Source organism: Chlorocebus sabaeus, chromosome 26 (assembly GCF_047675955.1).
Source record: "Chlorocebus sabaeus isolate Y175 chromosome 26, mChlSab1.0.hap1, whole genome shotgun sequence".
In the NCBI taxonomy this organism is placed as follows: Eukaryota; Metazoa; Chordata; class Mammalia; order Primates; family Cercopithecidae; genus Chlorocebus; species Chlorocebus sabaeus.
In genome coordinates, this window is record NC_132929.1 from 39,720,547 (window position 1) to 39,736,221 (window position 15,675).

The 15,675-nt window shown below is 45.1% G+C and overlaps 1 protein-coding gene across 7 annotated transcripts in view; it reads right to left on the minus strand.

Moving 5' to 3' along the window:
• Positions 1-2,189: 2,189 nt before the first annotated feature.
• Positions 2,190-15,675, minus strand: part of CSNK1G1 (casein kinase 1 gamma 1) — a 218,325-nt gene continuing 204,839 nt past the window's right edge. For 5 of the 7 annotated variants that reach the window (XM_073012228.1, XM_073012225.1, XM_073012226.1 and 2 more), the window contains one exon: positions 2,190-2,534. In XM_073012228.1, the coding sequence (XP_072868329.1) occupies positions 2,369-2,534 (166 nt within the window). In that variant the 3' untranslated portion in view covers positions 2,190-2,368. Of the gene's footprint in view, positions 9,083-15,675 lie in introns of all 7 variants that reach the window. The other 2 variants (XM_008016306.3, XM_008016304.3) reach the window with 1 other exon arrangement.

Here is a 15,675-nt window from a genome sequence, read left to right on the forward strand (position 1 = left end):
GACTGACGTTATGCAAGGCCACTGGTATTAACTTTGTCCTTCATTACAGCGGCCATGCACAGGTTGTAGAGCTTCAAGACAATTCTCTTATTTCCCGTCCTCGCCCCTCAATTCAGACACCAATCAGGTGGAAGTTTTAAACGTTGTTATATTAACACAGATGATCTTCTAGATCCATCTCTCATCTCCTTTTTGTCGTATTTTGTTAAGCCTTTTTCCTCACTCGCTGGTCTCAGGCTGCCATAGCCAGAGAAAAATGTTTACTAAATCCTGTTTTCAAAGTAGCCTCCGGCTGGGCACAGTAGCTCATATCTGTAATCCCAGCACTTTGAGAGGCTGTGGCAGGCAGATGGCTGGAGTCCAGGAGTTTGAGCCTGGGCAACATGGGGAAACCTGTCTCTACAAAAAATACAAAAATTAGCAGGGCGTGGTGGTGCGCATCTGTAGTTGCAGCTACCCCAGAGGCTGAGGTTGGGGATCACCTGAGCCCAGGAGGTCAAGGCTGCAAGTGTACCGTGATCGTGCCACTGCACTCAAGCCTGTCTCAAAAACAAGGAAACACTCAAAAAACCCAAGTAGCCTCCTGCACACAAGGAGCTAAGGCTAAAATGGCATTACAGCAGCCTTTCTCCCATTCCCACTTTCACAAGAAATCAGGTTGATGGATAAAATGCTCTCAACGTGAAACTTTTCTCTCATGATTCTTCGGCTACTTGCCTGTGAAAAAGTAATTAAAGAGTAGTAACAAACTGGAAGGAGTCAGTCATGCCCAGATTGACAGTTGTTCTGTTGGCTACACATGCAGTATGGTTTTACATTGCTCATCACAGTTCTGTCTTCTGTCTGGACACATATTCCGCATTTGTAGAGCGGAATTATAAAGCTACTAAAAGTTGTTCCACAGAACAGATCCTGATTTCCTGTGTTCCACCACCTGAGAACAACAGGGACACAGGAACTAACATGTGAGTGATAATGTCCAAATTTTTCCAGGAATATTTATTTGAGACGGAGTCTTGCTCTGATGCCCATGCTGGAGTGCAGTGGTGTGATCTTGACTCACTGCAAACTCTACCTCCCTGGTTAAAGCAATTGGCCTGCCTCAGCCTCCTGAGTAGCTGGGATTATAGATGTGCACCACCATGCCCAACTAATTTTTGCATTTTTAGTAGAGACAGGGTTTCACCATGTTGGCCAGGCTGGTCTCAAACTCTTTTTTTTTTTTTTTAAATTTTTTTTTATTTTTTTGAGACGGAGTCTCGCTCTGTCGCCCAGGCTGGAGTGCAGTGGCGCAATCTCGGCTCACTGCAAGCTCCGCCTCCCGGGTTCACGCCATTCTCCTACCTCAGCCTCCCAAGTAGCTGGGACTACAGGTGCCCGCCACTGCGCCCGGCTAATTTTTTTCTGTTTTTTAGTAGAGACGGGGTTTCACCATGGTCTCGATCTCCTGACCTTGTGATCCACCCGCCTCGGCCTCCCAAAGTGCTGGGATTACAGGCGTGAGCCACCGCGCCCGGCCGGTCTCAAACTCTTGACCTCAAGTGATCCACTCGCCTTGGCCTCCCAGAGTGCTGGGATTACAGGCGTGAGCCACCGTGCCCAGCCAATATTTTTTTTTTTTAATTAAAAAATAATTTTCTTCTTCAGCACTTGACGATACACAGCAATATTTATTTTTGAAGTGACTCAAGGGAGAAGACAATGTTTAGTCCAAGGAATGAAACAAGAATGCCAAATTATCAGGCATTTATTTTTGTTCACAGGAGACTTGAATCGCATCAAAGTGAGTCCTAGCTAGATTGTTAATTACAAATGAGCCGAGGGAGATTAAAAACAGACAAACCAGGCCAGGCGCGGTGGCTCACGCCTGTAATCCCAACACTTTGGGAAGGCTGAGGCAGGCGGATCACGAGATCAGGAGATCGAGACCATCCTGGCTAACACAGTGAAACCCCATCTCTACTAAAAATGCAAAAAATTAGCCGGGCGTGGCGACGGGTGCCTGTAGTCCCAGCTACTTGGGAGGCTGAGGCAGGAGAATGGCATGAATCCAGGAGATGGAGCTTGCAGTGAGCCGAGGTCGCGCCACTGCACTCCAGCCTGGGTGACTGAGCGAGACTCTGTCTCAAAAAACAAAACAAAACAAAACAAAAAAACCCAAACCAATCAACCAACCAAACAAGCAGAAGTAGCCAAGAAAGGTAAGACATTTTATTTTACATACAAAAAGGGTGCAAACTGAGTCCTTTCCTCCCCAAACTGGGGAAGAGGTATACTTAAATATCACATTTGTGTTTTCCATGGTGCCCTAGGAAATGGGCTACTCTGAGATAACATATCAGAACCCATTTTCCATTTTCTCCAAAGGCTACTTCCTCTGCAGAGAAGATTTTCCTAATGGTGCACAAGTATCTCTCCTGCAGGAACCATTTGAAATACACTTGAAATTGACATTCATGTTTAAAAATACTACAAATTTCATTTTCACAGCTGAGCTTTGTGACCAGTGCCAGGGTTTATGAAACATTATACATCTAAAAACAAAAAAAAAAGTAAAAAAAGAGGCATTTAACAATAATCAGACACATCCACACATTAAAACTGATTTCCACAGCTGATTTATACATTATCAAGTTGTTTAAAAATCGCAATCAACATCCCAACATCTTTTTAAGAGTACAATGGGCAAAGATCAAAGACAAATAATAATATAATAAATTAGAGCATGTAATACATCCGATGGGAATTGCTGAATCAACATTATTTTCCATTGGGGGAATATATTTTTGGTTTATCTTTATCTTTTCTGCTGTTATTTTTCTCTGCTTGATAAATAGGGCTCATTCCTAAAGCCAGCTTGCTGAGACACTAATTTCAGAAGCTCACTTGTCACTTGTTTACCTCTGAGAATACTCAGGAACACATGGTTCCGAGCAGCTTGGGCTGGATCTTTATGGAAGTGAAATGCACATAGATGAACGCACGCACTCAACGTGCGCATACACACCACACACACACAGACACGCAATCACACACTTCCATCTGTAAATACATTTCTCCCCAAAGAAATGGCTCATCTTTCCTGAGACATTCCTAATAGACTGATAAGCCTTCTAAAAAAGGCTTTTGGTGCAAGGGCCGGCCTGGGATTTGGTCTGGAGCTCATGAACTGAAAATGTTTCACCTGTACTGAAAGAAGGGTGGGTGGGGACATTCAGAACAGCTGTCCTCTTGTGGGTGTTACTGGAATGGCTGCACTGCACCCCCACTTATTACTGTGAATAATCCTCTGCTCTGAGACCTTATAGGTGGTGATGGCACCAGGAAAGTGATTGTGAGGAGTAAAAGAAGAAAAATAAAAAGAAATTCTGTCTACAGAACTGAGGTTTCTTTGTAACATCAAGTTTGGTAATCAAACTAGAAATACAGGGAATACATGTTCACTTCTTCCTTTGAAAGGTGATTTACAAATACTGGAAGTGGGTTTTCTGGTTGTGTTTTGAGAAAATGTCAACTACCATTGTGTATTATCCAGGGAACCTACTCACTATTTCGAATACAATGAGAAACCTATTTTTTTTTTTTTGTACTTAGTCACCTGCAAAAGCAGTTAGGAAAAACATTTTTAAGACTGCTTGTTGGATAGAAGACTTTCAAGATTCCTTACTTGTGGCTAAAACACTGCTCAAAACTTTATAAACCCACGTTAAGGGCCATGGTTGCCTCTTTTTCTTATTCAGAAACAAAATCACCCCCATACACCAAAAAACAAACTGAAAAAAACAAAAAACACCAAAACCCCAAGCCAAAGGCATCCCTGTTTGATTCCTATCAACCCCTCATGGGAAAGACTAGGAGTCTCTGCCATCGACCTCTAGATAGGACTTCCCTGCAGTCTGCAAAAGCAAGAACCCGAGAGATAAGTGCCTGTCACTCTCGTGGCCAATTCAGATGGGGTGCCTAATTGTCCTGGCATCCCTGAGGGTTTCTAGAATTCATCTGCCCACCATAGGGCAATAGTGGGGATGGTGGCAGTGGTGTGGCAAAGGCAATGTTGGCTGTATGGTGTTGCAGGCTCCCAATCTGAGAAACGAACCCTAATACGGTTCTGACACTGGAGACAGTGTTGTTAGGGCAACTCAATGGGAATGGAGAGCTGGTTTAAATGTGAAAATGGAAGAGGTGGCTGGGACACAGGAGGCATGTGGGCTTGGGAGATGCATCAAACCAAAGTTCCTCTGAGAAGACGTTTTCTTGGCTGCCATGGAAGTTCTCATTTTTGAGAAATGCAAGCCATGGTTGCTCACTGGGAGGAGGAATGGATTTTATCTTTTACATAAAAAAGTTAAGGCTATAATCTTTTTTTTTTTTTTTTTTTTTTTTTTTTTTGAGACGGAGCCTTGCTCTGTCACCCAGGCTAGAGTGCAGTGGCGAGATCTCAGCTCACTGCAAGCTCCACCTCCCGGGTTCACGCCATTCTCCTGCCTCAGCCTCCTGAGTAGCTGGGACTACAGGCGCCTGCCACCTCGCCCGGCTAATTTTTTTTTTTTTTTTTTTTTTGTATTTTTAGTAGAGACGGGGTTTTGGGGTTTCAATGTGTTAGCCAAGATGATCTCGATCTCCTGACCTCGTGATCTGTCCGCCTCAGCCTCCCAAAGTGCTGGGATTACAGGCCTGAGCCACTGCGCCCGGCCAAGGCTATAATCTTTAGTAACCACTTTGACATTACATTATCATTGTTACGTATTTCTGGCACTGAAAGTGGTTACTAGCACTGAAAATAAACACTGAATATGCACTACCAGCATATCTTTCCACTGAACTACGTTTGGAAATTACTTTAGGGGTGATGGTCACCTTTACTGGCTAATAGGCAGGGACTGTTTTCTAAGTACTTGGAGTTCATTTAGAAAAAAGAAACAATCAACACTTGTAGAAACCTCAGGATCTCTGCTGTCATCTGTAGCTCATGCATTCCAATGTAAAATGGGATTTTAACTGGAAGCTAACCTTGTACCTTCCTAGACCCTGTTTATTGCCAGACAGGCCCCATAATAGCAGAAGAATGTTAAGGCAGTCATGAGTGCAAACTGGCTGTCTGGATGCTCTCTCCACCCTTGGGGGCAGTCTGGAGTGAGATCTGGGGAAAGCGCCAAGGTGCACAGAGCAACTTGACCAACTCTTACTGCAAAGACACAAGTGATACCCTGGTCAAAAGGGAGTAGGGGGGACCATTTATGCCTTGGTGGAGTCTTGGCCTGTGTGCCTCAATCTGTTTAGGATGCAATGTCTGAGGGACTGTAGAGCTTGGGAAAACTCCTAATGTATAATATTAAGGGTTTTTTTTTAAAATTTTTTTTTTTGAGACGGAGTCTCGCTCTGTCGCCCAGGCTGGAGTGCAGTGGCGCAATCTCGGCTCACTGCAAGCTCCGCCTCCCGGGTTCACGCCATTCTCCTACCTCAGCCTCCCGAGTAGCTGGGACTACAGGCGCCCGCCACTGCGCCCGGCTAATTTTTTTCTATTTTTTAGTAGAGACGGGGTTTCACCATGGTCTCGATCTCCTGACCTTGTGATCCGCCCGCCTCGGCCTCCCAAAGTGCTGGGATTACAGGCGTGAGCCACCGCGCCCGGCCTAAGGGTTTTTATGAACAGATGCTAAGTTAGTTTTCAGGAAAAACAATTGCATCAATCCCAAAGAAAAAGATCCTGAGGCACCATAGTCGTGAAATGGAGAAAGCTCAGAAACTACAGAGCAAGTGGATGGGTGGGGACAGTCAGCAAGTGCATGCCCTAACCCCAAGGATCTCGCTGAGGCATACAGCTAAGCAACTGTAGCAATAGGGCCGAGGAGGGAGCCCTGATTTGCTGAGGGCTGAAGCAATGGCCAATTGCGTCTAGGGTACTCAGCTTTTTTGCTTAATTTTAAGGAAGATCACATCAGAATCTCCCAAGTCTGGGACCACTTTGAAGTGCCAATGGCCCTGAAGGGATCACCATTACCCTGCATGCTAAAGGGACCTGGGATTCTTTACCTTTGCTATGAAAACCAAGTATCTAGTAAGAGATTTGTGGAGGTTGGAAGGTGAGAACAGTATATTAGGAAGGATACTCCCCTACAACTGATCCAGTAAAAATTTTAAGACCAAAAAAAAGTCGCAAATCCAGCTGCAAGGAAGCTTGCCCTGCAGCCAAGCTGGTCACTGCCTTTGCTTTTGTGTGTGTGGAAGCAGGGTGAGGGGCTGAAGGGAGGCACTCAGGAGGGTATAGAGTGCCAGGATGCTCCAGGCATTGCCAACATTTCCCTCTGCCCTTTTCTTTTTTTTTTTTAAGACAGAGTCTCACTCTGTTGCCCAGGCTGGAGTGCAGTGGCGCGATCTTGGCTCACTGCAACTTCTGCCTCCCAGGCTCAAGTGATTCTCCTCCCTCAGCCTCCCGAGTAGCTGGGACTACGGGTGCATGCCACCACGCCCAACTAATTTTTGTATTTTTTGTAGAGATGGGGTTTCACCACGTTGGCCAGGCCGGTCTCGAACTCCTGACCTCACGTGATCCACTCGCCTCAGCCTCCCAAAGCACTGGGATTACAGGCATGAGCCACTGCGCCTGGCCCCCCTCTGCCCTCTCTTGAGAGGCAAGGCATTTTCTATACAGGGGTGAGGAAAAGTTAAACTTTCCATACAGTAAGTTAGCATTGCCGAAATCCCAACTGAGAAATGATGTAAATCTTAGTGACATGGCTGTAACCACTAGGTAATGGCAAGGACATAAATCCCAATATTCACAGTCCTTGTGGGGAAGGGGTGTGATACTGCATCTCCCTGCCACTCTATGTTCCATATATAGAAACATTTATAGAAATGACATATTACCATCTTTCCATAAGCTAAGCAGGTTTGATGCAAGTGAAATGATATTCCCTAGCCAAGATCCAAAGGAACAGATGAAGCCCAGTACCTCTGATACTGTTAATGCTATTTCTGCTCTGTGCAAGGTACATCAAGGGAATTTTTCAAGAAATGGCAACTACCAGAAAATATCCCCACACCTTCCAGTCCAAAAGATAGCCCTACACCTCAAGCTAGAGGCGAAGACTTCTATGCTCCACAAACCATCAGACTAAGTCACCCACCAGCCACTGTGCTCCATGGTTAGCTCTCTACTCCCAGATACAAGACCTCTTTCCTGATGTAAATGACCCTTTCTCTTCTGTCACCTCTGGAATGGGCAGTCATTGTTTGGTTAAGCTACTAAACTCAAATGAAAATTTGGTATGAGAAGAGTAACTTCCCACATGAAAGACTTGTCAAACAGTGAATGAGGAACCAAGATCCTTCACAGTAGTACCTCCTATGAAAACACCACGGGGGGAGGCCGAGGGCATACTGGGGAAAACATGCTTAGAGGCATGGCCACCTTTCTGGAAGGAGTCTATGTCCAGTTGAGAAGATAATTTCAGACCTTTCACTCCAGTTTCCTTTTCCCTGGAATATTCCAGCACCAATCAATCTTTCCCTCCTTTTAAATGCAGCCCCATATACTGCATCCTAAGCCTACTGCTATGGACCTGCTGGGAGAAGATCTTCATAAGCTTGGTTTCTGATAAGGCAGGCCAGCCCAAATGCTACAGCTCAGCTATTGGGGGAGATAGGATACACTGATTTTCTTTTCCTGGCCCTATAATGCCACACCCCGAGGTCCCTCTGGCAGGTGGAAGGTAGGTTCACTGTCCTCCTCTTTTTTTCCACTAATGGCAATATGGTGGTGGCTGTTTCATCATTAATTTGTCCCCCAAGTCACCAGGAAATCACATGGCTATCTAGTTGGAAGTCCCTGGCAGCAGAGGAAACAATTTCATTATTATTATTTTTTTTTTGTTAAGCATCTCCTTCTCTGGGATGAGCTGTTTCCTGGTCACAGTCTGGTTCGGCTGGCTCATCTCATGTGCTGGAGAGCTAGGTTTTCAAACTGTAAGCTGATTAGGTCAAGATGCTCTGGTAGGGACATTCTTCAGCTGCTGAGAAGATGAATGAAAATTCAAGTATGTTTTCTTGCCAACCTGAGTGTTCACTCAGAATGACACCGAGTTTGGCTTCTCTTCTGGGTGGTGCAGATCAAACTCTTTCCACTGAGAATGTCCTCTGGACCCATGTTCTCTCTGAATGGCTTGGCTGGCCCCATCCCCCTCAAAACAGGTAAAAGTGAAACCCCCAATATAACCAGACACAATATGCATCTGCCATGTTTTTGTTTTTGTTTTTTTTAAAAAAACTAAAAGTGCAACAAAGTCAGTTTTCTTTCCTTTGCTCAGAACAATTTTCATTGTCCTACTACCGCCTGGAAAAAAGAGTTTGTCAAAAAAGCTAAGAACGCCAACACACAGGGACAGTAGACTGCAGATTGCTCACAGCTTGTGTCCTACAGTGTAACTTCACAGGAGGGAGGGAAGAAGGAACCTGAACCCCATGGCCAGCTGGGATGAATGCTGCACAGGCACAGAGGAAGAGGAAACCATACTGCCAGGCACACCTGGGACACGGAGAAGGTTCTTCTCCAGCCCAGGTCTCCATTTTCCTCCTACCTTCTTGGCCTTACCCCCAGCCTCTTGATCTCCTTCTGCAAATAAAGTCTTTAGCTCACTAGGTTTTATGCTGGAGAGGGTTGAGGGTGGGGTAAAAACCAGGAGTAAACTAAGGGGAGGAAGGAGAATAGTAGTCCTTGAGTTTTTGTGAATGACACCTTCACTGTAAACAATGGGAAGGAGAGTCAACCAGGCAGCCCTATGGGCAAGCAGTGGAGGAACAGCAGCTCTGGGACCTGCTCAGAGCCTTAGGCAGGCGAGGATGGCCAATGACCCACTAGGCCCTGGCTGCCCACACTGGCTCCTTCTGGGGGCATCTGTTTTCTTCTTTTTGGTTTGGATATCCACCCTCCCCCAAAGAGGAGTCCCTTCCAATGAGAAATGGCAGGAGCTGCAGGTACAATTGAGTCAGAGTCCCCAGGGCCTGAGGACTCCTGGGAGGCACTGGTCACTTGTGGCGCTGAGCAGTCTTCTTCCTTTTCCTCTTAAAGAAACAGCAGCACCTGGAGCACAAGGAACATTGCAAGTCAGTGCGGGAGGCCTGCAGCTTCCAGCAGACTTCTGCCTGCTTCTGCTTACTGAAGGGGGTGGAATTTTCCCCCTGGCACCCACCCATAGGGACCGCCCACCATCTACAGTGCACGCACTGGAGGCAGTGGGCAGTGTCTGCCAGAAAAGCCAAAGGAAATAGCTGCTTGATTTCAATCTGCAGTCATCCTACCTAATTATAAGATGGTGCAGGCTAGGCAGGGCTGAAATAGGCATTACTGGAAGGAGGATGAAGAAGGTTCATACTTTAGCACCCAACCCAGATGCCTCACCTTATCAAGAGCCAAGACTGGGGATCCTCAGGGCTGCATAAAAATAGTCTACATTGTCTACTCCTTGATACTGAGGGCACAATTATTTAATGCAACTCACTGGCCAGAGGGCAGGGAGGCTAAATTAAGGCAAACAAATCCCGTGATAAGTATGATGTCTGGAACTCTAGGAGGATCTCAGGATGTTACCAATGAAGGATTAGGGATTCTCTCCATCCCCCTCTCTGCCCTCACCCAAGTACCTGAAGTAGGCAGGAGAGGCCCTGACTTTAATAATGACTGTGAGCCACATCTCCTGACTGACATCAGTACAGCTCCCCCTTTTCATTTGGAGGGGCCCACTGTCACAGCCCAAGAGCTGACCATCGGGATGCTCTCACTCCCCAATTTAGGGAGTGAGATACAGGGCACTCCCCAGTTTAGCTTCCTGAGATTGCTGCTGTGCCAGATGGGGTTTATGAACTGGCCCTGTTTAGGATGGAGTTGGGGTTGGCTCCTTTATGAGTCCTCCAAGTTCTGCTCCCTGGGGACTAGCCACAGTTCTGGCACATCCCTAAGTCTGAGTATCCACCCTCCTCACTCCTGTCTTTAGAACAGGAAGTATCACTCTTGCTCAGGCAGTCCAGAAGCGGGTAATGAGTACTGTGGCAAGGTGCACAAGATATGTCCTTTCCAGGGAGCTGACACATGGGGAATGAGAATGAAAGGGACAGAAGGTGGTGGATGAGTCAAAGATGCAGAATGATGGAGGGCAGTAAAGTTGGAAGCATAGCTCAGACTTGCTAGACCCTTGAAAGAAAAGCTTTTCTGAGAAAACTATCTTTGAGTCTCTTGCCTAATCATTGCAGGTGTAATGCCAGCAATATTCATATGGAAATAAAGGCTGTTACTTACTTCCCATACCCCTAGGCATTTCACTGTAGCCAAGATCCCCTCTTTTTAGTTAGACTCCTTGGTATTCCTACATCCAATGTTATCAAAAACTGGAGAAAGTTTCTAAGAATGCAGAAACAAACATTTACACAGACCATGATGGGCTGTAATCATATCTGAATGAATCAAACATGAACATTTTAGAAATAGGAGATTTTTCTTTTTTTTTTTTTTGAGACAGAGTCTTGCACTGTTGCCCAGGCTAGAGTGCAGTGGCACGACCTCGGCTCACTGCAAGCTCCACCTCCTGGGTTCATGCCATTCTTCTGCCTCAGCCTCCCGAGTAGCTGGGACTACAGGCGCCCGCCACCACGCCCGGCTAATTTTTTGTACTTTTAGTAGAGACGGGGTTTCACCGTGTTAGCCAGGATGGTCTTGATCTCCTGACCTCATGATTCACCCGCCTTGGCCTCCCAGAGTGCTGGGATTACAGGCATGAGCCACCACGCCCGGCCTGAAATAGGAGATTCTTAAGAGGGTCTTTGGAAAGATTTTCTCTGAAAGTATCAATGACATTTGTGAAGTACTACTAATGGGTGCAAATATAATCACTAAGCAAAGTGTAATATGTATTTGGAAACTAAATTCTTTTAAATAAAAGTGACCAACATTTTTGATTGTTAAAAATAATCCTCAATGGAAACCCTGGATAAGAATTCAAGAACAAATGTTTTTTTTTTTCTTTTCTTTTCTTTTTTTTTTTTTTTTTTGAGACGGAGTCTCGCTCTGTCGCCCAGGCTAGAGTGCAGTGGCCGGATCTCAGCTCACTGCAAGTTCCGCCTCCCAGGTTTACGCCATTCTACTGCCTCAGCCTCCCGAGCAGCTGGGACTACAGGTGTTGCCACTATGCCTGGCTAATTTTTTGTATTTTTAGTAGAGATGGGGTTTCACCGTGTTAGCCAGGATGCTCTCCATCTCCTGACCTCGTGGGTCCGCCCGTCTCGGCCTCCCAAAGTGCTGGGATTACAGGCTTGAGTCACCGCGCCTGGCCTCTTTTTTTTTTTTTTGAGACTGAGTTTCACTCTGTCACCCAGGCTGGAATACAGTGGCGCTCACTGCAACCTCCACCTACTGGGTTCAAGTGATTCTCCTGCCTCAGCCTCCTGAATTGCTGGGATTACAGGTGCCCACAGCATGCCCGGCTAATTTTTGTATTTTTAATAGAGACGGGGTTTCACCATGTTGGCTGGGCTGGTCTCGAACTCCTGACCTCAAATGATCCACCTGCCTCGGCCTCCCAAAGTGCTGGGATTACAGGTGTAAGCCACTATGCCTGGCCCAAATGGCGTTTTTCTATATGTGTGCTTTAGAAATGGACATTTTCCAAGTTGAATGTCCTGAAATTAATAATAAAAGAGGCAAATTTAATCTCTATTTCAATAGACTTACCTCTTTTCTTCTGAACCATGATTTTCAGAGGCATTACTAACTTTTAAGTCAACCTCTATTCTTAATCTTTTTGGAGGATGCAAAGATGATGATTTTGTGTTTTTAAGAAAGCAATAAAAAAAGTTTAAAATACTGCTGAGGTCCATTTCAAACTGTACAATGACTTCTCTTTTACCTCCTCCAAGGCAAGCCATAAGAATTAATGTCTGCTTACAAGCGTATCATAACTGGATGTGTAATGCTGAACCCACCTGACTAAAAGGGAGTGTGAGCTATGGTTCAAAGGAGTTGGAATATTTCAAATTTAGAACCCTGGATTTATCTTTGCTAGTTATTGTAGTTAAAGCTTCAGCAGTGGCAAAGGCTTTTAATGATTCTACCTACAAAAAAGCAGGCCTCACAATCTGCTCTTCAGCTCTTTGGTGTCTGTGGTGACTACTGGCAACAGGATCTATTAAACTGGGTCTGACTCTAGACCAAGTCCACTGACTCACTTTCAGATGTGTTCCTCTCAGAAGAGAATGAAGGCAGATGATGGACCCCTCATGGCTTAGGTTTTCTTCCAGCTGATTGACTGTTTAGATGACTAGAAGTTCTCAACATGCTGGAGTCAAAATCGATCCAAATCTCCCTACTCTCAAGCCATCTAGTGCTCTTACCCCAGGCCTCTGACCCACTACCTTTTCCATACAGCATTCTTACTATGTCATGGCCCTCTCTCTTCAGCTATTCCCTTGCTATGTTCCTCTTCTCTGCCATACGTGTATATTCTTCCTTTCTTCTAATACTTGACTCAAGTCCTACAGTGTTTACAAGGACTTATTTGACTATCCTGTCCATGGTGACTTCCTGGCCCCTCAGTCTCTCAAGGGCAATAATCTAAATGTCCTGGAAAACTCCTTGTCCTTTCATGTGTAATTCTGATCTCTTCAGCTAGATGGTACCCAAGCTCTTTGGGGCAAATTTTGCAACCCGCCCCGCCACCCCGCTAGAGTTCCAAGCACAGGGTTGGATAAGCATATAGGAGGCCCTCAAGTATCTGCAGTAAGGATCATGTGACTGACACCTCACAGGAAAAAAAAGACCACCACAATGTCAGATTACACAGACACATATTTGCAAAACAAATAGCCAAAGGTATTCTTTGATCCCCTAAGACTATAAATCTGACCTCCACAAAACCCAGTAGTTTTCTTTAATATATTCCTGTCTCTAAGGAAGCCCCTGTAGGCAATCTGGCTTAGACAGTTAGGGTTCAGAAACCAGTGCCCAACCCAGTCACTGAAGACACACAAACATGGCAGTCATGAAACTAGTAGGCTGTTACCTCCATGTAGAACATGACTTTATGCATGCGGACAATGCAGGAGAGTTACAATTCCAGACTGCAACAGACCAACAAGTTCAGGAGTACGTGGAAGGTCATAGGCTAGAGAGCAGGGGAAGGGGCTATGTCTTGTAGCAAGAGTGTTCCTCACCACACATGGATTCTTGAGGGCTTCTCCTTCCATAAACTCCATGTTATTCCTAAAAATACATTCCAGGAACCTTTTCCAGGAATGGAACAGACAGGCTCCAATATATCAATTAGCTGAGTCAGCCCTTGGCCTACTAAACTCTCACATAGGAATAAAGAAAAAGACAATAAACAAAAACAAAACAACTCTCAAAACAACAACAAAACATCCACCTCTCCCTGAAGGAGTTCCCCCTTTTTTGAGGTTCCTACTCTACAGATGGAAGAGCCAGCTGAATCAAAAAAAGTCAGATTTTCCCAAAGCAGCCAATTTCCAGGTTAGAGACCACACTGCAGAATGTGAGATTATCCAGCAACAACTCACTATCCTTGTGGCTGTGAGCAAACACAACTGCTAAGTAAAAACTGATACAGTAATCTTGCCCTTTTACCTCTGTCCCTCTCCATATCTGGTTGTATTAATTTGGGAGAAAATTCACTCAGCTAAAAACAGATAATTTTGGATATGTGGGATACTGTTATGGCAGGAGGAGACAGCGATAAGGTGGGTTTGAAAGAAGGAATAGATTAATTCCTGGGTACAGGCCTGCCCCATCCCCACCTTATGGATCTAGATCCCCAGTCAGGGTGGTTATGGCACAAGGAGTCCTATGGAAGTTATTTAATGCTCCTAAGACATTTTGTTTGGCTTTGCCAATCCCAGCCTAGTCTGGTCCACTCCCCTTGCAATGGACTGGAGAGAGGGACTCACCACAGGTTGAGCATTTTCAGGCAGCTACAGAGTATATAAAGAGAAAAACACAGAAAGGAAGAGAGAGAAAGAGAGAGATATTAGTTCACAGAGGTGAAATGGAAGCGACTCCCTGTGAGCCATGCAAACATGCAGTATGTGTCTGTGTTTAGTTTCTTCTTCTGTCAAGGTAGGGTGAGTAGGCCCAGGCCACTTGGTCCCCACGTTAAAGTGGAGGTTCGGACAGGAGCCTGACAGAAGCATCAAGGTGGGATTTGGATCTCAGGGGTAAGGCAAAATAGAAAGAGTTGGTGGGAGCTCCAGGGTGGGCTTTCCTGGGTAACTTCCAGGAAGGCAGCAGGGGAAAGAGCAAATGACCCTGCCGGTAAGAACTCAATCAAGCACCAGGGGTGGACCATTTTGGTTCCCACATAAAAGTCTCACTGTGCAATATTAAGCTAGCCTCCCAAATATTCTGAGGGAAAAATAAAATCCCTAGCTTTTGTACAAGTCCAACATGCCTGATCAAAGCAGCTAGCAGTTAGCTCTTCCTCTAGAGAGGGAGAAAAGGTTTAAGTGACACTTACTTTATCTTATTAGAAGATGAATCAGAGGGAGGAGGGTCACTGCTCTGTATTAAGGTATAACTACCAGAGAAGGACCTAAATTCTACTCTTGTTAATGCTCAGGAGAAATGAGGTTCACATTTGTTAAATTATAGCTAAAGTCTGGATAACCAAAAATTCCTGTATTCTTACTGTAACAAAAATCAACCAAAAAGCTGCCTGTCCTCATCCACCCTTTAAACCATAAACAAGGACATAAGTCCCGGAGCTAGAGAAAAAGGGAATTCACATGTTCATTTTGTACATAGAACAAAACCTAAGACCCTGTTATTTCTTTCGACCTTTACACTAAACAAGCTGGGTGAGGAACCCAAAATCAAAAGCCTGAAAGTGAAGGTTTCACACAGTCTCCCCAGTACTGAGGTGCGTCTCAATATAAGCATCAGCCCCCTCTACCCCACAAGCAGGCTGCATGAACAAATGGCATCACAGCTGTGTGCAATGAGGGGCTGTTTGGAACACCTCGTGCTTCTCTAGCTGTGACTTCTTCCCATGAAAATGATCAACCAGGTGGACATGGGGCTACCCTTTCCTTGCCTCCACACACAAAGGCCAAGAAAAACAACACATGGCTGGGCCCTGACAGTTCTCTGGGCAAGATGGATTGGTAGCCCATGAAATCACTAAATGCCCTAAGCCATGAGCTTTGGGATGACATCTGGTCAAATATAATTGCTCCTCTATGCTTTCTACATCTTTTAGAAGATCCAAACCTGAAGCTGGTGGCAAAGAGGCACACTTGTCCTTTTCGCTAAATGACAAGACTTTAAACTCTCCTTACATTCTAGATTTTAAATTATACCAATACAGAATACACCAGATTGAAATCTCTGTGTGAATGAGCCCATATCTTACACACAGAACACAAATACCACACTCACATACACAATTAGTATACACATTTACCAAAATGAGATGAGATGAATGGGTTCAAAAGATAAACCTATATAGGGCATAACATAAAACTAAAGCCCATTTGATTACTGCATTCAAAGTATACTATTAAATCCAAAGTTAAACTTCTAGCCTTCAAAGTAACAGCCACAAAGGTGAATTGAGAATGGGGTGGGAGCTGGGAAAAGGTACGGCCATCCTTTAAGCTCTGACAATGTTTGGATCA